The 27,195-nt window shown below is 39.1% G+C and overlaps 1 protein-coding gene across 2 annotated transcripts; it reads right to left on the reverse strand.

Moving 5' to 3' along the window:
* Positions 1-788: 788 nt before the first annotated feature.
* On the reverse strand, positions 789-27,195 carry slc7a14a (solute carrier family 7 member 14a). Of its 2 annotated transcripts, none has more exons than XM_063497813.1 (10): positions 27,042-27,195; positions 14,762-15,295; positions 14,183-14,419; positions 10,878-11,095; positions 10,589-10,735; positions 8,705-8,913; positions 8,435-8,582; positions 6,959-7,454; positions 6,611-6,847; positions 789-5,527 (listed from the first exon to the last, which is right to left on the reverse strand). In XM_063497813.1, the coding sequence occupies exons 2-10, from the start codon at positions 15,066-15,068 to the stop codon at positions 5,229-5,231; spliced, it is 2,298 nt and encodes a 765-aa protein (XP_063353883.1). In that variant the 5' UTR covers positions 15,069-15,295; positions 27,042-27,195; the 3' UTR covers positions 789-5,228. The 2 variants fall into 2 exon arrangements, with proteins under 2 accessions (XP_063353883.1, XP_063353884.1); XM_063497814.1 differs by lacking the exon at positions 27,042-27,195 and adding an exon at positions 26,622-26,798.

Here is a 27,195-nt window from a genome sequence, read left to right on the forward strand (position 1 = left end):
AATTTATTCTGAGATGTATTCTATGATAACTGAGAATAAATTAACTGAGAGCTAACTAAAATTAAAACAGATCAAAAGAGGAGTTCAAGGGGGTCATAAATGTATAAATGCACCTGAGCTGCCATTTCAGTCAGTGCAGGAAACACATGTGCAAGACCCACACATGCAGGGTTTCCTTCCAGTGCTTTGAATACACAGACTATTAGCATGTTTTATGTTTTCTGTTCTGCTAATTATCAGAATTTTTTTATCATATAGCTGTGAGGGCACTTAAAAAAAACAGGACAAGTCTATTTTTACATACTAAATACTAGTATTTCAAAACAAATGAAGCCGATCATACCGTGGAAACATGAAATATAAACAGTATGGTCTGGGTCCCCCATTGTAGGGGTCCAGCTGTCCTCCACTGTAGATACGGCAACAGTGAGACATCTTATACTGATGACAAAATGCTAAAACAACAGTTTTATATTTTGAGAAATAAATCCGTATGCCTTTTTAAAATGGTCAATAGAAGTAAACTTGTATCTCGCTTCTGGCAACGGTTAAAAATAGAATATAACATAAAATAGCTTGCTTCCTGCATTGCAGCCAAAATCTTTAACTGCATACTTTTGCACAGACATAAGAATTTGTATGTAATAAAAAATAAAAATATATTTATTTTAAATTTTTAGTTTTAGAGGGAAAAGACACAGAAAACATCTGTGTATGCATGTGCATTCATCTAATGTGTGAATAAATGTGCGAATAAACGAGCGAGCCACTGTTTTGTAATTGCAATAACTAACTTTCATTGTTGCATGGAAGCAATATCAACAACTCAGCAAAAACAGTGCACCCAGGAGCAAATTAACCACACATATGGAAGAAACCTTTGAAAAACAAAAATTAAAAACAATTACATTATACAGCTTTGTGCCAAAATATACAGAAGTGAAAAGGAATAAAATCTGCTGTTGCAAGAGAAGCCAATCTCAACAAGTCCAACACACACTGACTGGACACTTGGCCACAGTGAACACAGAGCACAGGAAGAACATGGCACGCTTTCTCCAAGACTAAATAAACAAACAGTAACTGACTTTAAAAGCAACAGAGGCAATCTTTGATTTTGTGTGTAGTTTACCATTTATAGAATTGTATTAAAATAGTTTCTGCGTGTTTTCTCTTATTAGTTATTAGTATTCTTACTCCTAAACCATCTATAGTCGTATTGACGTCTTGAACAACCATTTGAAAAACCTTCAAAGGAAAAGATTAACGTTTATAAATGAGCCTTTTCATTCTAGAGAGACTATGGCTGTTAAAAATATATTTTAGCAGTTTCTCCCAGGCCTCCTTGTGATTAAACAGAACCACAGACAGTGAAGACTGATAACTCCACCCAACTCTGCTGTGTACACCTTCCCGAGGAGGATCCGTGAATGGGAAACAGCTGTAGAAAAATACCTTTCTTTTAGTTCACTCCTCCTATAGTGTTGTACTTTTCACTGCATCGTGTCGTTGCAGAACAGATGCATCGGAGTCTACACTAATACTTTAAATATTAACGAAATACTAGCAAAAATTCAGAAATTATCCTTTATACCAATGACCAAAGTCACTTTAATAAAAGAAAATCTGTCTGCTTGTGATAAAGTAGCTTATTAGAAGAGAAGAAAAAAATTTAGCTCTGTTTTTTTCTCAGGTCTTCACTCTGAAGAAACTACAGTCTTCTGTACGTGAAAAGTAAACAAACATTGTGGACTTTGGCTTGCAGAGGTTGTGGTTGAGAAGATGGACAAAGAGGAAGTAGGCATATTGTAAGTGCTTGAGGAAGGATGTGAGAAGAGCAACCCACATCAGTGTGTTTGCTACATGTACTCCTTCTTTTTCAAATGGAGTCCTGGTTCTCATACCTGGGCAAGGAGATTACTGAGGAAAATAATGTGCGATTTGAACTGAATATTGTATATAATATTCCTTTAGCTCTTTCATTTAACATAGTATTGAGTTATAAAGTAAAATTCTGGGTTCCCATCAGAATAGAAAATGCAGCAAAGTGCAACAAATGCACAAAATCATCCTGTAGGATAGTGGTTTTATTTAACCTCTTAAATTGTTAAACATTAGTCCTTCCAGAGCAGAGAGGCCAACGTTCCCAGGTATAAGAATTAAGCCTGCATTTGGTTTGGTTTAGTGTTCCATTACAGGTCATTGCGATCAGTCACCGCATGCAAGTACAACATGTATAGTCTGGGCCTCGTGCATGACAGCATGCTACACATTCACCAGACGATCACACTGAGGCGCAGGCATAGACCACAAACGCACATCGCACACACATACAGCACATGCATTCGCACAGTCTTTATACACACACGCAGATCAGATAATATAGAAAGTCGACTGTACAGTCCAGTGTGAGAGGAATGGCATCGCCTGAATTTGCTTTTTTGTTTTGGCTGAGCTATGAATGCAAAGCTGTTGGATTCTTTTGGCTGAGTTGGGAAGTGATCTGAGTGGGTATTTTGGCTCAAAAGTACAAAATGAAAATATGTTTAGATGTGTGCGAGATTTAATGTGCAAATGCTGTTCCAACTGTATCACCTAGCATAATGTTTATATTGGACAATTCTGCAAAACTTTCTATTATTTTTTCCTGTGCCAACCGTAAAAAAACTGCTATAAAATATCAGTTCTTCTAACATCCATGGCTGGAACTTACAGTGTGGTTTAATGTTATATTGTGGTCGTAAAATATGATTCCCCCCTCAAGTCAATAACCCAGTCACATTTCCATAAAAGATACTAAAGTCATGACCTTGGCAGACTACACAGGCTTCACGCTCAACCGCAATTAAATTCCAACTCCCTAAACTTCCACTTGCCTACACAGCATACAGCGCTGGCTACCTGCAGAATCATTCAATATGAACATAAATCCCCGTGTATATGGAGTTGGTATAATCTCTTCAATGGACATCACCAAAGGGCCTGTTTATACAATAATTTTTTAAATTTATTTTTTAATTTTTGGTTTGTTTTATTTTTGTTTTCTTGTTTTTTTTTAATGTGGATGGTTGTGAGGGGGGCAGAGGTGGGGTGGGGGTATAGCGTGGCATCCTTAGATTTAGTGCATTAGACAAATAAGGCTTCCCTGGAAGGGACTGATGCAGCAACAGGGGCAAAAGGTACAAGAAGGACAATCAGGGCAGACAGCAGCAGCAGCTATATAGAAGAAGCACCCCCCACCCTTATAGACCAACAAAGCAGTGTGCTATTTGGTTGATGCCAAAATCAGTTATAGTGCCATGAATGGATAAATTGCACAATGCCTTCAATGTAAAGCACATTGTATTCTCTTGTTTAAAAGTGTTTTACTCTTAAACATGCCTTGCAGTACATACTAATTATAAAATCCAACCCCTAACCTTGCCTGTAGCTTACTTGTCCTACATATTAAACTACACCGGCTCATTATCTGATCCAGCTTATTTTCACAAGCTCTTCAGAGTGCACCAGCGATGTAGGTACCATGTGAAGAGTGGGACTTCAGCACAAGCTACATGCTTTAAAAACAAAGTAGGGCCAAATAGTGAGGTTCACTCATACCAGCTTGAGCCTAGGTGGGAGCAGGGCCACAGGGAGTGTAGTAAATGCTCCAGTGACAAATCAGAAAAGCGATAGCGGACACCCTTAAGTGAAACAGGAGCTAATAGATCGACAGGCCATGAACAGATTGCTGTTACAAATCCTGACTGAAAACCAATCCTGGCTCTATCACTTGTGGCTTAAAGTGGATGACATGGCCCGATGGATATCAAGACGAGGGTGAGGTGGCAGAGAGAGGAAGGTAGAGTTGGTTTGGAAGAAGAAAGGAATTCTGGAACCTTATAAAATGCAAAGAAGAAGAAGGAATTGAAGAAAGAAAAGCAAAGGAAAGGAGGAAGAGGAAGGATTAGATTTCATTTCATTTGGTAAAAAAGAAAGCAAAAAGAACAGATGATCATAAGTCAAAAAACATTCTGAATGAATTTTAAATAAAATCGTATACTTATCATGCAAAAAAAATCAGGAGAAAATATGACTTTCTTCAGAGTAACCATAGTGGTTACCAGTTAGGATTCAGCTCATTCTCTCTTGCTTTTATATCGACTACTCTCTCCTATTTTCCGATATACTGATGAGTTGATTTGTTGCAAGTGAATTCACGCTGAGCTTCATGCTGGGGAAGAGTGGGAAAATATATCTATACATACAGAGTAAAACAATCTGAAGAACACACTTTATATGAACACAAATATAATAACTCATGTAAAGGTGGATTTTGAGTGTACATGCAGTACACCCTCAAATGCACACGCAGGCAAAATTAAAGTAGAAAACCGACATAATCAGAAACTCACGTACACATACAGTAGATGAAGGCACTATTGCAAGCAAAGTCCAAGTAATATTTGTGACAGAAAACATCAACACCCTTTCCCACATTCACCTCAGAATCACTTGGGCTAGATGTTTGGGGTCAGGGAAACATTTAAAGCAAGAAATAACACTGAGGCTTAACGTTTTTTTTATTATTATTTTGAGGGTATGCACAGCACTTTTTCTTTCTGTTGAAAATTACGAATGAACGGAGAAAACCAGAGCTGTCCACAGGAAGTCATTTGGGCTTGCCGTGCTGTCATCTAACCTTCCTGCCTGTCTGTTAAAACAGGATGGGACATGCTGATTCATCTGCCCCATCTCGTTGCCTTCTCCTCTATTGTATCTCTTAATTCTGAGAAATAAACAGTTAAAAAAATTGCTTAACAGACACTCTCATTTGGTTCAGAGTTCAAAGAGCCACATTATATTTTATCTCTTGCTACATCTGCACATTTTCTGTCTGGTCTTTCTTTTTTGTGGCATGTGGATTCCAGTAAGTAATAACAAGCAAATGAGTCAAGACACTCACGACCTTGACATCTAAATTTCTGTGGAAGCGGGGGAGCCAGGCACGGTGGAATAAAGTGATAGAAAAGCAGTTCCACTGCCAACAAACAATCTAGCCCAAGTGTTGGACACACAAAAAACACACATGCTGGCATGTACACACACACACACACACACACACACACACACACACACACACACACACACACACACAGAGAGTCATTCGTGCACTCACATATTCTTCCCCTCCCATCCCCCAGGCAGCAGACAAGGCAGTACATTCAGGGTAACACAGAGTCAGTCCCTTAGAAATCCATTGGATCCTCCTCCGCGAGGCCATGATTGGCAATGGTTCTGCCTCCACTTTTCAATGGCATCCCATCATTTTCAGGTTTTGCCACAGGGGGCGAGGTTAGCCCTGATCCCCCGTCTGGTGCACCCCAGGTGTCAGTGGTAGGTGGGTAGAAATCATCCTCGAAGCCGCAGAAGCCTTCGTCAACACCTTGATCGTAGCGCTGGTAGGTGGAAGCGTGCACTTCATTCTCTCTGGCTGTGATTTCCAGAGTACTATTCCACATGCCATAGCCAAAGTATATGAGCACACCTACAAGAATAGAACATGTTAATATTTTTCACACATACATAATCCAGTGGATCATGTTTATTAGACCTTGGGGCATGATTTTAGTTGCTTAAATAAAAATACAGAAAAAATGGAAAATCTCCATCAACCTAAAAGCTCTGTTGGACTCTCCTTCTTTTCCTTTCAGCTGTTCCCTTTGGGGGTTGCCACAGCAGATCATTTGCCTCCATCTCACCTTGTCCCTAGAATCATTTTCTGTAACAACAATCATCTGCATGTCCTCCTTCACTACATCCATGAATTTCTCTTTTCCTCTTGCCTGGTAGCTTCATCTTCAAAATCCTTTGTCCAGTATACCCACCATGTACTGTGTACATGCCCAAGCTATTTCAGCCTTGCTATTGCAACATGAGCTGTCCCTCTGATGTCCTCATTGTTAATCTTGTCCATCCTGGTCACTCCCAATGAAAATCTTAGCATCTTCATCCCTGCCACTTTAACTTAGGCTCCTGATGTTTTGTCAGTGCCACTGTCTACAAACCACATATCAAAGCAGGTCTCACTACCTTCTTGTAAACCTTCCCTTTCACTCTTGCAGCTATAAAGGCAAGTCAAAAATAGGTGCTCAGATAGATACAACTGAGGCAGGAAAGAAAAGGAAAGTTAGATGCCCCAGGTCTTCCACAATAAAACAAACAAGAAGTCACACACAGTCTATTCTTTATTGGTCACAAAATTCAATTACAAAATAGTTATTTTTAATTACTCAGTCGTTACACTAAGTATCAACTGTCATGAGTCATTGCTTACAGTGCAATATTTTGGTTGGCGTTTTTGTTTCACTGCTATATTGAGATGGAAGCAGCCAGTTTTCATATAAACCATTGCCAAACATATACACATTACATTCTATAATTATATTGAATTATTTTCATGCATACAAAAAGGAAATAATTCAGCAACCAACCTGCATAGTGATTAAACACAACAAAACTTAAAAAAAAAAAAGTCTCATTAAGTTCCTGCTTGTCCTTCTACATGACTGACAGGTGTGAAACTGACTAATTAATTTAAAAGCGAATAAATAAAACATCATTTACTTACCCACGAGGCACCAGATTGAAAATCGTATCCAGGTGATTGCAGACAGTTTGAGCATGAGGTAGATATTAACCAGCATGGCTGAAGCAGGTACGAAGGGCACACAGGGTGCCATGTAGGGAAGTCGCTTAGGATTCTCTGGTTGTTGCAGGATGATGATGACTAGTAGGGCAATGATAATGATGAAGAAGATCAATAGCAGCAAGGCCCACCAACGACCCTCCCCAATAGTGCTAGCTCCTGAAAGGAAGAAATAATTCATTCAATTCAGTTCAACGCATTTATTTTTTGTTGCCCAATCTATGCCTGAATCATACAGGTGTGAGTGTGAGTTTGTTAATTTGTTCTCACCAAAAATTATGAAGGAGCAGAAAGCAAAAATGAAGATGAAGAGCAGCAGAACACACACAGTGACAGTTTTCCCCGTCGCTGGAGTCGGTCTATCCATTTTTCCCGGTAGGCCCAGTCGGATCCTCAAGGTATAGTAGCGTGGTCCAATCAGCTTCTTTAACCGCCGGGACAGGCCACCTTCTGATTCTTCTGCTTCAATACCAGTAGTCATATCCACTGTACCATAGTTAGGGTGACTGGCCGTGTATGCATTTTTATCTGGTTTGCCAATCAGCATCTCATTGTCACCCAGCGAAGGCAGGTTTTTGGCTCCGCAGGTGTTAGTGGGCGGACCGCCATACTCATCGGCCTCGCTGGTTGGTGAGCAGGCGTCTTTCTCACACTCAGCCAGAACGCCTTCCTTCCTCTTTTTATTCTGCTCCTCAGAGAGAAAGTTCACGAAACCATGGATGTCTCCCTCAGGTTGGTAGCGTAAGAGAAGCACACAGAGACTCACCTGCAAAACACATGTCATTTATAAACAGGAGCTCCATCACAAAACCATTTTTAGTAGTGACATTCCCATTCCACAGGAATTGTGTGGATGTTTTATTTCAAAACAAACAGCTCAATAATTCGTTTTTTACAAAAATTTATTTTATTTTATTTCAAATGTATTAACCAAAATTATGAATTTTGTTTTTGTTCTGACTGGTTCAAAAATCAGTGACTCATTATTATCTTAGTTAACTGCTTACCATCTAACTAGTATTGTGCAGCCATGGGTAGAAGGTAATCTTTAGAGCCTGATAAACACATGCCCACATGTCTTGTACATACTGGTGACTCTGTTAAGATTTGTTGTCTATGAACACATACAGCTATCCTGTTATCATAGGAAATCATGCACTGGAGAGATTATTTTTCCTAGCAAGGTATCTGTTATTGTGTGCATTATTTCATAGCTCCTTTAAAGAGCAGTGCTTTTTTGTCAAATCTGAATGTATAGCTACTTAGGAGAAGAAAAACAAATCTTTCTGTTTTCAGGCTATAAATTTCTTAGACTTGAGATGAAAGCTGAGCAACGCATCTTCACTTAGTTCTTATAAAACAATTGTTGCTGGATTATGGATGCCCCCTGGTTACAAAATACTGTGAATCGATCTCTGTAAGACAGTGTAATACAGTGAGATTGTGGCTTTGTATTGTTCTGCTTAGCAGTTGTTGCTAGTATGTTTGTTTAGACATCCTTAAATACATCTCAAGGGCTTTATCCAGATATATTAAATGCATTCAATTCAATTCAGTTTAATTCAATTTTATTTATATAGCACCAAATAGCAACAGTTGCCTCAAGGCACTTTATATTGTAAGGTAAAGACAATCAGATGGCCCTCAATGTGGAAGGAAAAACTTCTTTAAAGAAAATTGATCTAAATAATATTGAGAGTAAGCGTCATGATGTACATGTTTCCATTATTATTATCCAACACTCACCAGGGTATAGGCCAAAAGCGTTCCTATGGACATCATCTCTATGAGGTCTCTAAGGCTGACCAGGAGGGACAGCAAGGAAGCCAGAAAGCCTGAAACCACACAGGCTACAACAGGGGTCTCTGTGTAGGAAGACACATGGGCCAGGAACCTATAAAAAAGAGATGAGATGAGACTCTATTCAATTCAATTCAATTTTATTTATATAGACTCATATGCAAACATCATTAAGACTGATATATAAATAAAAATGCAAGTACTGGGCAAACTAACTTAAAGAGCAGGCCATCTCCTGCCATGGCATAGATGACCCTGGGCATGGGGAACAGCGAACCCAGGAGGGATACAGTCAGTCCAGCTATAGAGCCTACCGCCACTATGTACTTTGCGAACATACAACCATGCATGGCAAACATCTCCATCAGTGGTGCATCCTCATCAATTTCATTGTATGGTACCATCAGTGTCAGAATCACAGAAACCTGGAATAAAAAAAACAAAATAGTGTTGATTATTACTATTACTCAAGTACAGAGAAACTTTAATACCAGTGTTAACAAGCAGAAATATTAGATTTTTGCTGCCAGAATTATAGTGTATTAAACAGACACCCACATAGCCACAAAAAGAACAAACAAAGAAAAAAAACCTAAGAAGAACGTGACGATGCTGCAGAAAAGAGACTAATTTGACTTCTTGTGGAGGCTCTTCTCAGAGTATCTCTGTAGAGCCTATAGTCACATCAACATTTAGACCCTAGATACTAAAAAGAGTTGAGCTACATCCTTAGAGCTTAGTTTTGCTTAGCTAATATGCTCAGCACACAGCATGCTCCATCACATGCAAAGTGGTCATTACTCGTGCCTCGCTCAATATGTGTGTCCCTGTGTCTGATGTGTGATATCATGCAGAGCCATCTGTCACAAATGCTGTGCTGCTAATCAGATAGATTTGCATCAACGGATTACAGAAGGGGAGTAATAATAATAAAAAGCACTAACCCCTTACAGAAAGGAAGTTAACATCCATTATTTACTGTATGAAAAGACTGACTAACACTGTGTGTGAACCAGTCACAAGGGGGATAAAGTAATCTAAAACAAATCTACAACAACATATTTGCTTAGAGCACAAATCTGATCCCAAAATGTATTTTTCAGTGTCCCCTTCAGCTCACAGTCGGCTAAGTTTAGTTGGCAAATTCATATTACCCATCTCCAGAGCAAAGGATTTCCCAGAAAAAATAATCAGCGCAATTCTCTCCCCTGCTGCTCATTGCCCCAACCTAAACTGAAAAGCACAGTATTGCAAGGTCGTACAAGGATAGATATGTCAGCACTAACAGTGAATGAAAAGCTCAGAAGCTGACAAACAAGTATAAGTTTGCCTTGCAAACTCTTTGATTTAAATGTACTGCAAAAACCAATGTCACACACACACATAGAGAAAAAAAGATGTGACAGGTAATGTGTTTAAGCTGATTTCTGAAGATTGAACAGCAGCAACCACGGGATCCTCACAGCAGCAGAAAAGTTATTCCAAGCAGCCTACAGTGAGTGAGATCAAAGAAAGGTGGAGATTAGAGAGAGACTGGTGCATAGGAGAGCGATGATGTGGAGGAATAGATGTGACTGTGAAAGAGAGAGACAAGGATTTCAAAAAGAAGCACTCGAGTTTTTGAAGTTGATGCAATCTTTGCCCCACAAAACGCTGAAAAACGTCTCGTATCTGATAGGCTGCTGTTGCACAGCACCCATAGCAACAACCATCCAGCACACACTAGGTAATCACGAAAGCTGTACGGACTGTATAGGTGGAGATCAGAGATTAGATACACACCCACAAATCTGAAATACAGCATCTTCATATTTATTCATTCCGTGTATTGGAAACTTGTCAACATTTGGGGGAGAGCAGACAGCTGAAGCTGAATTTCAGCACATGATAAGTGATCAATATTCTTTAGGTTTATAATTAAATTAAGTCATTTTACAAAATATATCAACGGAAACCACCATAACATGAATGATGCTCTACTTTGTTATACACAAAACTATTAGTGTGAATAACAATAGATTCGTTGATTACTTAACAATAGATATATAAAGAATAGAGTGGTCATGTTTGTTTATGCAATATGTTATAAAGCTAACTCACAGAGACATAGGCAGTGAGGCAGGTGATGAGTGAGGCGGTGATAGCATAGGGGATGGAGGTGTTGGGACTCTTGGCCTCTTCTCCTGTTGTAGCAATGATGTCAAATCCAATAAAGGCATAGAAGCAGGTGGCTGCACCCTGCATCACCTGCAACACAGAGGAAACAGAGCTGATGGATGTCCTAAAGAAAACAACCAAACAGCACAGATACCCTGCTGATAGTAGGGGGGTTTCTGTTTGTTTGTTTGTTATTTATTGTGTGTGTTTATATATACATTCGGATGCATACCCCTGACCAGCCGAAAGGCAGAAATCTCCCCTCGTCCCAGTTCTCCCCATTTACAAAGAACAGGCCAGCGATCATCATGAACACCCACACTATAAGGTTGATGACGTTCAATGCGTTGTTGAAACCAACAGAGTTCTTCACTCCCAAAGCCACTATCACTGTCACCAGCAGTGCTATCAGCAGTGCCAGTAGGTCTGGGTAGGACTGTTCTCCTTTACCTGGAGAGGAAACACACATGCTTGAATACAAAGAAAGACATAAAAGTGCTATCACCCAGTCACTGTGGTGCTGAAGATGAATATATCCATTTTCCTGTGTCTTTGGCATAAAACTGTTTGAGTAATTGCTTTGTTATTTTTTCAAGAAAACACTAAATTGTCAGAACAAGTCCTCTCACAGTTAAGCAGGTTTCTCAGAGAAATGATTTTCAATTTCTTATTTTGTCTGATTAACCCCAAATTAAAAAGAAAAGTAGAAAATCCTCACATTAATGGTGCTAGTTCTAAAGCTCTGTCAAATCAGTTTAACTAATTTTTTTTTTTTTATCAGAAGTACACATAAAGTACAATCATTAATGGGATAAATGTCAATGCAAATTTGGTCTTTTAATAATTTCTCTGAATTTTTCTTTTTCCAGGGTGGAATAATTGTACAACATACATCTAAAATCAAGAACCGGGTGCAACATTTTGAATTCATTTTGGATTTTCTGTAATCCACATAGGGTCAAACATACAACTTCAAATGTACCACGCTTCACCTCAACCCGACACTTTTAGTACCCATCGACAAGCTTCTGGCATAATTCTGGCTGGATATTTAACTACTCTTCTTGGCAGATTTGGTTTCCTGGCACCGGCCCGCCTTTTAAGCATAGCACACAAATTTTCAGAAGGGCTGAGACTGGGGCTTTGGGAAGGTCATTCCAGAAGCTTAACAATAGCCTGCTTTATCAATTCCAAAACCAGTTTTGATCTATCTGTTGGAACACCCATTTGTGTCATCTAGCTATTGATCTGAGGTGAAGTTGATGGATTTTGAGGAGAAGCATAAAGAAGCTTCTTCCTTCTGTATCATTCCATCCATTTAGTGCATTGTACCAATACAATAGTGGCAGAGATACAGAGCATGTTCATAGGTTTGAAAGCCTCATCTTTACTCCTCCAAACATAACTCTTGTCATTGTGGCCAAATAGTTCAATCTTTGTCTCGCCTGACCATCAAACCTTTCTCTATAAGAAATTTAGCTTATCCATGTGGGCAGCTGAAAATTTAAGTTGAGCCTAAAGGTGGCAACTTTGGAAAAGGGTCTTTTCAAGTTCATCATCCTCTCAGTCCATGGCGATGTAACCGTTACCCTGGTATTCCAGCAGTTTCCAGTTCATTGCAGGCTTAAGCCTCAGTGGTTCATGGCTTGCTCCAAATGTCTTAACTAATTTTCTCTCATCTGAGGGTGACAGTTTGGACCTTTTTTTCAGACTTTGACAAAGTGGTGGCCCATCTGAATAACTTTTACTTATGTACAATTATTTGAAGTGATGATCATGGAATCTGTCATGAAAGATGTTTGCCGTACAATTATTCTTACCTTAACAGTTCAAAGTCTAAAGAGCTAAAAGGAAGGTGACTTGCATTTGTTTTTGTTTTTTTAAATGTTTCACCTCTCATCTAAGAGATTACTGAGAACCCACATTGACAGAAGTTGTTCAAAGTAATCATTAAATGCTCAAAATTTCCACGATATGAAATCATGTCCATGATCACTCTATGTAAACATTTGACCACAACTATTAATCAGAATAAATAATCCCAGACTAATTTGTTGTTTCCAAGAGTTTCAGCCACTCTCTTAGAGTATGTTGGAGTATGTGTAGATAATTGTCCAAGGGTATTCCAGTGAATTCATGTGTAATTCACAGGACATTCCCCAGTGGTCCAATAAAATACCCAAAGCCATGGTTTAATAAAAAATTGAACTTTCCAACTCTGTTTAATTTCTTGGCAACAGAAAGTTGGAAACACCTTTAGATTTGGCACATCAACTGAACTATTTTTATAAGATAAGTTGTCATAGTGAAGTACTGCATTCCTAAATTAGATACACTACACCCCACCCAGTTGACCATTACGGCAACACATTTTTAGATGCACATGTTCCACAAGAACTCAGCCTGTGTGTATTTGGAAATGAATGAGATATATTTTAGTTAGATTTCACATTTTTTTCCCCTTGGGTGTGGAGAAACAATCATTTCTCTCCAACAGGAAAAGGAAACATCAGCTTTCCTTGATCATTTGGAACAGCTGGCCGTGACACTTGTCATGTGACCACTACCATCACTTTTTCAAAGGCCAACAGGAAGCAACTGATGAGGCAGTGTCAGCCAGATAGAAACATAGCTGGCACACACATCAGCTAGAGCATTGCACAAGATAAGCAGGCATCCTCCTCATGGTAAGATTATGGAAAACTGTGTTATATAGAATTCAAGATGATGTGCCTGCTTTTACTTTCCATAACAGTATGACTTCCAAGATAAGCTGCATAATATTCTTTGGATGTTCCTGGGAAAAATAAATTGGTATGGTTTGAATGGTTTCTGAGATAATGTAAGCATTTTTATATTGGTGTTTTTATTAAAATTTGAAAGATGTGTTGTGATTATCAAGGCAATGAGAGATCCTTTGTATGATAGAAATGGCCCTGTGCTTCTATTCCACAATGATAAAGTAAATCATGACTCTTAGGAACAAGTCGTGTTAGTGTGCAAATACGGAATAAGAGCAAAGGCTGGATTTATTAAATGTACTTCTCAAAGTCTAAATGTCAAAGTCTGTTCAAGACCTCAAAGAGGAACTATTTGTCTTAACTACAACTACAGCAAAAGGAACAGAGCTCGGTCTGACCTTCTTGAGGAGAGTGGGGAGGGGGAAAAAGATAACATCTCTCCAAAAGTCACTTGGGTCAATGCATGTTTTTATAATTAAAGCAAACATGCTTGACAGCTGAACCAAAATAACTAACTGTAGCTGATTGCTGATAAGATGTAGATTCTAAATGAATTACCCTGCTTCTTAATGCCTTTAAAAATGTGCCTTCAAGAAAATTATCTCACAGGTGATTTCTAAGAAGCACTTTGGCTTCAGTTCCCTGAAATATTGTAAATATAACACTGAAAAAAAGCATTCACAGTAAACCTGCAGTACTTTACACAATACTTGAATGAATTCCAATCCTGAGAAAATTAGAACCAGAAAGAAAATGTATCAAAGCTGTCATAGCACTGCATCTTTCTGCTACTTACCTAAGCCGTTGAGTGTTCCAATGTGTGAAATCATAAAGTTGCTGATGGTGTGATTGGCCAGTGAGTCCGCCATGCTGCTGAGAGCTGACGCCCCCGCTGCTGTGCCAATCAGATATTCCAGAATTAAGTTCCAACCGATGAAAAAAGCCACACACTCCCCCACTGTCACATAGCTGTATGTGTAGGCTGAACCTGTGGTCTTAGGCACACGGACACCAAACTCTGCGTAGCATACTCCTGTGGGGGAGACAGGAAGAGGAGTACAATATAGTCACACATAAATTCAGACACATATCAGTGATTTGACTGCATTATCACCAGAGTGAAAGGCTGAATTGAAACTATTGATATGAGCATTAAAGTATATTTTACTATCTCTTGAACCTATTATAGCTGTGCCCCTATAATGTCATTGCACTTGTAAGAATTACATAGGTATTAAATGGCTTTTCAAATAAAGCTTACCAGTTTAATGGTAATAAGAAGGACAGCAACCTTTATACTGCGGCTACTGTCCCCTTGGTGTTTATGTGATTAGAGAAGCCTTGCATAAATGAGCGTGCATAGCTCTAGTCTCACCTGACAGAATGGAGGCAACAGCAGCAATAATAAAGGACACAATGACCCCAGGGCCAGCCATCTCCTTGGCGACCAGTCCAGAGACCACATACATCCCCGTCCCGACACAGCTGCCCACACCCAGCGATACTAGGTCCACCGTAGACAAAACCCGGGCCAGTCTGGTTCCATGTGAGCTTGTACCCGATATGGCTGAATCTAACATGGACTCCACAGGCTTGGTCCTGAGGACACGGGATGCAAAGGTGTTCCATGTCGACCCCCACTGTATCCTGCGAGGATCCAGCTTCCCTACCAGACCACTCATATTGAAAGCCGATGGGGAGTAGTGGAAGATACTGTTTGACCAGTGTTTTTCCTTAAGTTCTGTGACTGAGTTCTTCAAGAAGATGTGCAGAGCACTTTGGAAGAGGAATTATTCCTAATCTAAATAAATGAAGAAAATCTGATTTTGTCTTGCTGTCCACGCCTCTGTTTTCAGGCTCAGTAGAATGCCACGTCAGTTTTTCCCCACATAGTGAGAGAGAAAGTAATCTGAAAGACACAAGAGGGATAATTTATTTTTACAGCATTTCACAGCCCATTGCCTACTATTATTCATCTGACACAATGCTTATTTTGAGTATGCATGCCAAGACATATTAGTTCAAAAGGGGAAATGTATTACAAGTTTGCCCACAAATGAGGTGTACCTGAATGAGGAAACAGCTAATTAGAAGTCCTCTCCCCAAAGCCATGTTGCTATAGTAGCAAAGCTCATTAGTGACAGCCCTGTCACTAATGACATTTTATTTTGTTTGTAAGGGGGAGAGATAGCAATATTAAACCTTGGCAAAACCTCTTCTGTTGTGTTCACTGATAAATAACTGTAGAATCAGAGGCAATGTACTTCAACTACAACATCTTCACCATATTTAACGATCACTCCATTAAAATTCAGAATGAAATCTTTAACACGTTTATTTACAGACAGAAATCTGACATTTTACTCTTATGTGAAAATAATACTGGGGGCTTTTTACATAATTATTATTAATTTATTGGCCTGTGTTTTCACATAAATGCCATATTATATGATGCATTAATTCAAAGCAAGCTCAAAAATATTACATGCAAAACCATAACAATCATAAGGCCTGAATGTTTTTTTTTTTCCTTTCAGTATAAGTAGAAATTATCGGAATAATTCAAATGCAACTATGTAAATTCCTAGTGCTGCTGTAATGCAGGTTTTTCTGCCACGTTTAAAAAAAGCATTAGCTGAGTCAAGTGAGTAACAGATTAGAGATGCTGTTGAAAAGAGAGCTATTAAAGCCATCAATTGTAGCCGAGTCCACCTCTGTCTCTCTTAACAGCAATGAACTAACACTCACCATTCATCTACTTTAAACAACAAATTCAAGTTACTGAACAAACACACTTAAATTCAGCAGACCCACACTGCGCGCCCTCAACTATAACATAAGCCACTCAAATGATGACTGCAATTACCCAGCTGTTTAACCAGATAGAGTGGGGCTGCTATTGTCACTGCACTTAGTGGGTGTATTACAATGTGCAGCAGTATAGAAAGCTTAAAAGGTGATTCAGTTTGAGCATGGTGGTTAGCTCTGGGTGGGGCGGTACCTCTTAAATTCTGACAAAAGGGATTTTCCTTAATGGAGCCGGTATGAAGCCCTGTAGTTATAAATGATGTGCAGAACCCTTCCAAAATTAAAATTCAGAAATTTCCAGTCATAACCATATATAATAATTTACATTTAAGAGCATCTGATCAGTAGAGTTCTTACTCCTGGGCATGTAGATGAAGTTCTGCTTCTATTCTGTATTTGCACACACATTCTAACAAAAGTTTTTATTGCTCTTCAGACATAAAATGATGACATCTTATTCAATTATTGTAGATTACTGCAATAAAAACTCATTTATTCTAGTCCCATTTATGTTTTATATGAAATGTACTTAAATGAATGACGCAGTCACAAAATGTGACGCACAAGTGAGCTATGTGTTACAATCACTGGACAAACAACCTGATATTTGTGGAAACAAGATTTTATTTCAGTCATCTCATAGAAGCAATCAATAAGAAATAAGAAAATTGAAATTGAGCGCAATACTGCTCAATACTTGTGTGGGTGTGTGTGTGTGTGCATGTGTGTGTGTGTGTGTGTGTGTGTGTGTGTGTGTGTGTGTGTGTGTGTGTGTGTGTGTGTGTGCGCGTGTGTGTGTGAGTGTGTGTGTGTGTGTGTGTGTGTACAGAAGACAGAAGAAGATGACCACATTAGGAGAAAAGAATGAGGAGGATGAGCAGACTGAAAAACAGCAAATCTGGTTTCATTAGTTCACTAAGCTTTGATCACCTGGCTCTGCTTTGTCAATCAATGTGTGTGTATGTGCGGGTTCATGAGTGTGTGTGTGTGTGTGTGTGTGTGTGCGTGCATGAGTGTCTGTGTGTGTAGAACATGAGTGTCCAGACAAGCCAGCCAGACCTTAATACCTTAAATTTGAACAAATGATACCTATACATGAATTCAATCACATTCAGCCAGTTTAAAAAATGTCATAAAAGTGGCAGATTCGGAAGAAATAAGCTCCATTTCGTGTGTACTAGAGTAAGTGCCACACATACACATACAACCTTTCATCAGTCTATATCTTTAATCAGATCATACAAGTGCTCTGCTTTTCAGAACATCTGCTCACTTAAATATTCTAGGCCAGTTTTCATTGATGATGACCACCACCTGTCCTGCATTGAGTGCGAGCTATTTGAACAGTCGTACTCTAGATCAACAAAACAGAGCCGCACAAAGCCCCGTGGCAGCAGGTGTTCCATCTGCTCTGGAAAAATGACTTCATCTTGCTAATAGTTGTTCCTGGGTTAAAGGTTTATGTGATAAAGTGTCCTGTTGATGTTCTCTGTGTGACCTTTTTATGGTAAAGAAATACACTTTGCTTTCTAGCAGGTGGCATGATGAATGGATCAATGAGAGTCTGTAACCAGGAGGCAAATAACAGATTTCTGGATCACCCTATATAATGAAAACCAAAACCTCCCTCATTAGTAATGAGTGCATCATCACAGCATCCAAAAGAAAATCTGAACTACATGTTTGTTAGAGGTAAGCACTAATCTCACCAGTAATAATCCTACTCAATGTATGTAGAAGGTGGTACACATCTGCAACACAGGCACCGAGCACCTCTAACAGAGACAGACACTGCTGTTCTTCGGAGTACAGTGCAGAAGCTAAAATGCCAGTGGTGACACTGGCTACTAAATTATTTAATAGAGTGTGGTTGCAGGCAATACATTTTATATTTTTGCCTATTATTTAAATATCTTTCCATCAGTTGATCTAATTATTTCTGTCACTGAACTGCAGGGGAAGAAATCTTGGAAATTAACACGTACATATCAACAAATGTGTAATGTGCACAACACAAAGAGCTAAAAGCATCGCTGTCGTCTCCCAGCATGGGAGGAACTGTTTCACACTCTAATGGATTTTTGAACTAGACACTTCTTTGTTCTTCTTCTATAATTTTACACGCTTAAACAAACACCCATTTGTGCAGATGTATAAAGATCAATAGTTAAATCCCTGTCATCATAATCACCACAGCCACCTCTAGCATCTTAACATTAGTGTGTTTCCTCTCCAGATAAGAGAGCTGTCAGAACATCTATACTTGTGTCTAATCAGCCATGACTAAGCTTGTTTCTGTGTCCGCCCCTGCCTGTGTCTGAATTAACTGGATGAATAACCTGATTGAGCTCTCATTGCCTTTACAGTAAGAGCTGCTGTGGTTTAATAAAGTTGAGAGCACTTCTAATTCACTCAACACCGATGTGGAAACCAGTCTGCAATGCATGGCCCTGGCCTCCACAAAAATTAGACCTGGCATGCTTCCCTGGCCCCATTCTCACATCCTGCAGACAGAACAGGAAGGAGTTCTTGGTAGAGCACCTGAGTCAGGGAAATTACAATTTTTGTGTGAGTTTGTTTTCCGTTTTATCACACACTCAATGTCACTGATGATTTGGAATGGTGTTTTTGAAAGAGAAACTAGCGTAAAATGCAAGTGAGCAAGTCAGTCACTTTGCAATTGCTTTTGTTTTAGCACAATTAGCAAATAGCAGTATAAAAGGATGCTAAATGATATTTTATTTTAGCTTAACAAATGGACACACAGACAACTTATGTAAAAAAGAAAATATTATTATGCATAATTCATGTGTGTACGTGCGTATCTCCATATTAGTGCCTCTCAGTATTAAGAGTTATGAGGCTAACCTCTGTGGAGTGTTACACATCAGTGCTTAGAGCCCCATCGAGTCTTGAACACAATAATGTATTACTATCAATCACTATGACTAATAGCAAATACCCTCTCATTTAATCACAGCTAATTCCATTTAGGCATACATTATTATTAAATATATTCTGGTCTATATAAACCAGCTCTATTTTTCATGAGTTCCTATAGGTCATGTACCTGAGAGCAAAACTATTGTGCTAAAAGCACAATGACCCAGTCAGCAGATCAATAAATATCAGCAGGAACTGAAGGTTTTAACGTGGAAGTCCTAAATTCATTTTCCTCTGTATGGCTGATCTTGGTGGCAGTGTGGCTGATTTAGTGTCTTGGCTCACTGGCCACAGTGTCCCTGTCTGACAAGCCTAATGAATCTGACATAAAAGAGAAATTGCCGCCTGCCAGGTTCATTATGTTGTCTGGCTCATCAGTCACACTGTACCTATCCCTGTACGACCAAAGGCTGTTTTTTACTGTATACATGAACTTTGATTTTCTGGAGTTTCATCGAGCAGGAATACGCTAATATCATAGATCATTTGTTTTATTTAATGTCAAACAAAATGAAATGACCACCAGTGCAATAGACACAGCATGTCAATATGGTCAGTTCATGTGCAAAGACAAAGAAAATTGCACATGCGTTAAAATAACTAGGTAACACTCAATTCATGCTCCTCTGGTTTATATTGTAAAATAAACTGACTGAAGGTTTAAGAAGAGCAGATAAACATGGTTATTTTAAAGAGATTTAAACTTGGTGGTTCAATGTTCAGCAACGTTGCGTCACAGAGAGAAGGTCCTGTGTGTGAATCTATCGGTCAACTGGTTGAAATTATATGGTTTTGGAGCCCAGTAGAGATCATGATCCAACAATGTTTTTTGGATTGATATCTACTAATTAAATTTTCAGTTCATAATAATACAATTGCCGACCCACTGTTTATTTCAGGCAGATTAAGACACATGAAAAATGTCTCTTTACTTAAACACAGGATGAGACTACCTGGGGAAAAGGCGTCATCATTCATCAAGGGGTAAATAACATATTGTAAAGTAATGGTGCACACACAGTGCACAAGAGCCACTTAAGTACATATCCTTATTTGTTCATGCTGTTATGATATGTTTTATAAGGTCTTTCATATGTAGAAGCACATATAAAATGTATATAGCTCTAAATGTAGAGCTATATACATTCTGATCACCTATATTTGAAGTGTATACAACAGGACTATCCAAAGGCTATCTTTATTTTTGCTGTCTTGTTTACTTGGAAAAACCACAGTAAACATTTAGCTTGACTTTATGGTAGTAACTGATAAACTACATTTAGATCAGAACTACTTTTTTGGTGTTTGTTTTTTAGCATGTTGTATTATGTGTTAATATAAGTACGACTCACCCATCAAGGTCTGGTTTAAGATCACGTCTAAGAAAAGAGCCACCTACCATGCTTTTCTCATCTGTTACTACAGAAAAACTCTTATTCACGATTTTCTTATCTTTTAATTCTAATCTTGTGATTTTGAATATGCTAATTCATTCATAAAAATGTTATAATTTTGGAGCACAAGACAGAATTAAGACAGACTGTGTGGCCTTGGAACTTGAAATGGGCTCGGCTCACAGTGTAAATAAACAGCATGCTCGTAGAGGATGCTGCTGAACCTTAATTAAGATTCAGGAAAACACAAGAAATCTGTGTCCAAGTGTAGATTGGGCAAAGATTTTCTTAAACAAGCCAAAAAAAAAAAAGACTAATGCACTGTATAAACCAATGAGTGGTTAATGTCTCGAGGTTTCCAGGTAATGTATATAGTATCCACGTTACTGTAATTTCTATTCCTTTAGAGTATTGGAATACATTTTTTTTGGCTGTCTCACAGGGTTTCTCTTTTAATGACTACCTGGACTATAATCAGGCTTGCAGATGGCTCTGAATCGCTGCAAATTTTAACCATTAACCTTAAACCTGTTGAGGCATATTCTAGATTTCTAAGAAACCAGTAAACACAGAGAGGAAATGTTCCATTTCTCAGTCCACTTAAGACATATAATGCCTATCTATCAAAAGTTTACAGTGTGGAATCTCCTGGCACTAGTCCAAAAAGGTACAGACCAATTGCTCTGCATGACTGACCTGTCAGCTGGTCTGCTCCACTCACAGTTTGGAATGCTACATCCTCATCTATCTTCCCCTAATGTAGCACAGTCGGGGCCTGGAGCTTAAAGCAAAATGGATCTGCTTCTACACTGCAAGATAAATAAAAACAGTGCTGTCATTCCCTCTGGCTTTGTGCTTAACCAGCCATATCAATGACATCTCTGTCAATGTGGCCTAAAGCCCTAAAGAAACAACAGGGCCATCTGACACACTCAGGGACTTATCCCAGTTGTGACTCCCTTAATGTTAAAACTTCAACTGAAGACCTGGCCCTAAAACTGGCTTGTTGATTCCGTGGCAGACTTCAGGCGTGCCCTGCTGAGTAATTCTTTGACAAATAACTCCAAAACCATGAAACGCTGGTAACACTCTGAAGCAATGGGAAAGGAAATATTGCCTGTGGCAGCCAAATGATGCTTTTTCCTCACAGTATTGTCACTATATGTCCAATTTGCTAATCCCTCTCCCCACTGTGGGCAGGATTGTCCCTCTGTAGTTCCTCAGTCAGAATTCTATATCACTGACAATACATCTGTCATAAACCATGCCTTTAACACAACCCTCTCTAATCTCCACATTTCCTTTCTGATATATTCCCATTTCAGCTCTGACAGTGCAGAGAATTGTTTGTCATCTTATACCGCTCAGCACTAAATGAATGTAACGCCTGTTGTGTGCACTGCTCACCATGTCGAAACAGTCCTCTGCCAGTTGACAGTCTTTTATATTTCGATTCCACTTTCACCCGTTTGACCATTCCACACTCCCAGGTGCATTTCATCCCCTTCTCTCTCTGGCAGTGTTTCTCTGACTTCTTTCAAAGGAAAGCCTTGGGGTACTTTCCCAAAGCAAGCAAATGGATAAACTGAACTCCGGTAATTGACCAAATTAGTGGAAAACAACCTTGCATTTTACAGTTAACACATGAATAAATGCCAGATTCAAAGTTAAATAAGACTGTGCTTTGTTTTCTTTTACTTTTCTTAATGGTCTGTAGTGACAGTTTTGAACAGACCAATGCAATTTTTGAGGAGTGACTGACCTGAAATTGTAAAAAAGTGAGACAAACTGAGTCAAATTAATACATTTATAAGCATTTAACTAATGATCTTTCATTTGTTTTGGGGGTGAACATTTATTTATGAAATAAATACATCATATTGAGGAATACTTTTCTGACAGCATTGTATTAATATTGTTTTATAATATGGAGCTATTTTCAGAGATCTTTTTTACATTCCTGTATTGCGCTACTATTGTCTATTTGATGTAAAGATGCAAATATTAGGTTAGTTAACTGTTTCTTGTTTCTGTTTTCCAATATACCCTGGGCAACACTGAAATGAAGGGAAAATGAGGGGAAATAGGACTGTTCGGGGTAGAAATAGGACAGAGCCCCAGAGACATGCAATCATTCCTACACAACCAATTCCACAGATTGAAGCTACTTTGTAGAGGTGCAAAATCATTGACTGCATTTGTCAGTGGAACAGAATGCCTTGGTTCACTATTTTATTGATTTTTTAAATAATGGGAGCCAATTGTTTTTTGAAAGGCAAACCTTGAGTGGAAGAAATGGGTGCTGCATCTGAAAGTGGCAAATACATCAGTGTGTGCAGACTTTTTTATACAAATTACAAAACTGCATCATCCAGCCATTTATATTCATCATCTACCTTTTAGCAAAGTGTTTTTCTCCGGCTTAGAAACATACGCTTAAGTGGCAGCTTTTAGCTTTGTGTGATTCCATATACTCATTTTTAGGAACGATCTCAAAATTGCAAGTGAAGCCTGTGAAAAGAAAAGTAGAAAAAGCCTATTTTTATGCAAATCTGCTCCTAAGTAAGCAGCCACTGTCACAAATTATAACAGAGATCAGATAACATACTGGCCTTCAAGTCTTTTTTTCTCTCTCTCTTTCTACCTGCCTCTATATTTGTCTCTTCCTCCTTTTTTATCTCTTTTTAACGCTTGCTGAAGCAACCTAACCTGAGGTAAGTGTGTGTGTGTGTGTGTGTGTGTGTGTGTGTGTGTGTGTGTGTGTGTGTGTGTGTGTGTGTGTGTGTGTGTGTGTGTGTGTGTGTGTGTGTGTGTGTGTTCTGATTATATTAGCCTTTATGCGCAAGCAGACTCACTGACGTCAGTGCTGAGCAGCATCTCATAGAGTAAGGGTGATGGAGGCCAGTTGGCCATTCATAAAATTAAGAGCTGATGTTTACGTGTCTAAGTTTCTCTTGGTTAGTCACAGGTATATTTTACAGTATAGAAATTAGTACATCACCTATTCTAAAGAATCAATCTGCCCATTTACTTAGCCTCTTATCCAATTCAGGTGTACCTGTACCGGTCATCTGTCTACTGCAGCAAAGAGAGAAAGACACTCACAGCTGCACCTATGGTCAGTTAAGAATTGACTGACCAGCTGACTGTGAGTCATAGTACCTGGATACTCAGACTAGCAAAGTGAGAGCACAGGGATTCCACACAGGCTGCAGCTAGCTGCTGGATTCAAACCCAGAACTCTACTGGTGTGTGCTTAACAGTGCATCACTGTGCTGCTCATATTCTATTCTAAAGTAGTTATTTGCAATATACCAGAAATATTTTGTGCTGAAGGCAAATAAAGATTTTAAAAATAAATATTAATTCCCTTTTTCGTATGTGTCTTGTATCTATCACACGCACACACACACTCACAAATCTTCTGTCAGCGCCTATTATTGCTAATAAAAATGAATGACAGGCCAGTAGCGTTTCATAACCTCTGCAGTAACATAGTTCCTGCCTGCATCTAAAGCCTTGAATAGGAGCAAGACATTGTGGTTTTGAAATTGAAAATAAAACATATATTATTTATGTGAATGCAATATTCAGATTCAGGGGTTTCATTGCTAAAGCCTTACTAGATCTGGCACAACCAGCTAGTCTCTGATTGCTCACTGGGGCAAGAGTCAGAAAGCTTTCGATTAATATTGCTGCCAAGCTGATATTACTAAGTCTGTTAGTTTATTTTGTTATCCCTTTTTTACTTGCACTTCCACACGTTTCAGCATTTGCTAGTTTTATTTAATCAATACTGAAAAAATAACAATTTGTTAGCCTTTGTCGATGCAGGGCAAGAATCTTGGGAGAGAGCAGTGGGGAGACATGCAATAAATAGCACACATATGAACCCACGAGCCTCTGCAGTAGCCTTAAGACATATGTGTCGCCTGCTCAACCCAGCTACAGCACCCGACAATGGCAGCTTTGTCAAATATTGCATCGTCTAGGTTAAGAGTCCATTATTAGTTTATGTATGCATTGTTTAAAATTTGTAACACGAAGAAATCGTAACACATGAAAAAACCCATATGAGTTTATGAATGGTACCCTAAAGATGTGGCATCAAAAAAGTGTTTTCATTAGATTAGCATTACTACAAACAGATACATTAAAGGCTGACAAAATAAATAGATAAGTAAATAATAATATACAAAATCTTTTAAACACTTATTAAACTTACTACTTTACTGCATTGAAGGAACCATTTTTCTGCCCCTCCTTTGCCACATCTCCATTATTGTTATCTAATAAAAGCTATTATCACACGTGCACTGTAGATATCAACTTCTCTAAACATTATCCAACGTATGCATGAGAATGCACATGTACAGAGCAGTCATATTAGTAATCAAGCACTCTTGGACATGTCAGCTCACTAGTACAAATCTGTTTCAAGTTTATTGAGCCAATATGAGATCGATGAAGACAATAGTCCAGTGAAATCAAAGCCAAGTAGTAGCCATCTTATATCCTTCTTCCTGCAAGTGCATCCCAACCCTAAACATTTTATTTCCAGTAGTGAGAACACATCTGAAGCAGACAGCCTCCTGCAATGTCCTGTGATTCTTCTAACACTGTCTGGAGTTAAATTGTGAAGACAGCTAAAGACAGAAATGCTCAATAAACGTCACCAACAAATGAGCTGTGCCTTATCCTCTTCATTCAGCTGCAATTTCAATACATTTCTTCAACATGATAATATTCAGCCAGTGCAAAAGAAATATAAAAGGAGGGGGGGTGCAGATGCCCCACTCTTGACCTTTGTTACTGCTAAAGTGCCCTTAAGCAAGGAACGACTGCCCCTCAAGCTTATGGTGTGTCTCTACATGTGACTTCATCCTCCAATGTGAGACCTGGATATCCTGGAGGCTGTTCGACAGAGTGTGTGAGGGATATGCAGACAGACAAAGTGCAGTTGCTAAATTGGTCTGTTATATAATCTTCTGCTTCTACTTCTTATTGTTGTTTTCACCAACTCAATCATCAGCATCGGCATCATCATGGTTTTCATTTTCCTCTCGGATGTCCATTCAATGGTTTGGATGGACTGCTTTTGACTTAAATGCTAGGAGCTTCTGAACTTGCCTGTCCAGCTCGCATAGATTTTTCTGTTTGAAATAATAAAGTATTAATTATTATTAATACTTTATTATTAAGCATTAATATTGATCGGATATTAATATTTATACATTTTTACTACTTGATTCTATGGTAATCATCCCAAGATTTTTTGCTTATTGATGGTCCTGAAATTCAGAGCAGTATCACAAACCCGAAATGCCAATTAAAATCTGTAAAATAATGTGTGTTAAAAAGCAGTAATTTTGCAATGCCCACTGCCCTTTGAATTGCATAATTCCATGTTGGCAAATTAATTGCTTCTGTGTCAGGAGCATGCCATTTCAGAGAAAACCTCAGACTGCATGCAATCACAACACACGTTTTAAATGACTGAGTTACAACTGAAATCAACTTCCCTTATTTCTGTGTAGCTGTAGCAGTAAAAGGCACCTGTTGAGCGATGACAGGGCCATCAAGCTTCAACGTATTAGCAAGCCATCTGCAGACGACTGCTTTCAGCACCATGGACAGCACGACACCACAAGTGTGTTTTTTAAAGAATTAAGAGCAGAAAAAAGAGACAAGGCCTTATGGCAAATGAGAGAGAAAGAATGAGAAAGAGAGAGAGAGATCTGTCCATGTCATTAGGGATTAGCCTAGTTGAACTGGTTGAAGCTTTAGTGCTCTTGTCCTCACAGACACACACATGAATCAAGTAACATAGTAGTTACTTGATTCATGTGGACTGGACAGACAGACAGACAGACAGATAGATAGATAGAATGTCCACATACGATACAGTGTTCATGGATAAAATCTATAAAGCTTTATTTTTCCTACCCTGCCTTGATCATAAAGATCAGGTCTAACTCTAATTATGGCATATATTCTCTTCCTCCGACACACCCACTGAGCCAACAGTCTAGATAGGTAATAACCGCATACATACTAAAAACTGCAAATGTTCTCAATTAAAGAACCCACCCTCTTTCATCTGGGTCCCAGTCGCCACTTTGTCTTGTCCTGTCCTCCTCTCGACCCTCCAAGCATAGCCTCCTGCAGCTCTAGTCCGCTGGGAGAAGCGATACCCGCCCTAAACTCTGCCTTCCCCCTTGTTTCTAACGCTCACCGTTAAGGTGACAGGACGGGACGATTGACCGACCATTCCGTCCACTCCGCGAAATCATAAACACACTCCCTATAGGAAAGACGCACGGTTTCCGCCACGTTATAATGCGCCATCACTCGTGAAAAAACTGCACAAAGGAAGACAACAAAAAAGGGTGGGGGAAGAGGAGGGGTGGATAGGTGATAAACGAAGGAGGAGGGTGGAAGGTGATCAAGTTTAAGATAACACGATGGCAAGGAGAACAAAGGGGAGAAAAGCGAAGGAAAAACACTCACTGTGGCACGGCCGGATTAGAGGATACCCATGTCGGATGCTGCAGTCGGTCACCAGCATCAGCAGCAGCATCTCCGGGCTGCGCGGTGCATCAGCGGCAGACAGAGCGGGAGGGAGGGTGAGGCTGATGATGTAAAAAGCTTTAAATCATTCAGG

The sequence above is a fragment of the Pelmatolapia mariae genome, linkage group LG16_19 (assembly GCF_036321145.2).
Source record: "Pelmatolapia mariae isolate MD_Pm_ZW linkage group LG16_19, Pm_UMD_F_2, whole genome shotgun sequence".
Lineage (NCBI taxonomy): Eukaryota > Metazoa > Chordata > Actinopteri > Cichliformes > Cichlidae > Pelmatolapia > Pelmatolapia mariae.

Excerpts from the sequence above, each read along its gene's own strand:
- slc7a14a (XM_063497813.1), bottom strand. The coding sequence starts at position 15,068 with ATGAGTGGTCTGGTAGGGAAGCTGGATCCTCGCAGGATACAGTGGGGG. Across the intron at positions 14,420-14,761 it reads TGTTGCCTCCATTCTGTCAG|GAGTATGCTACGCAGAGTTT; the intron begins GTGAGACTAGAG and ends TCTCCCCCACAG. Across the intron at positions 8,914-10,588 it reads GCCTCACTGCCTATGTCTCT|GTTTCTGTGATTCTGACACT; the intron begins GTGAGTTAGCTT and ends TTTTTATTCCAG.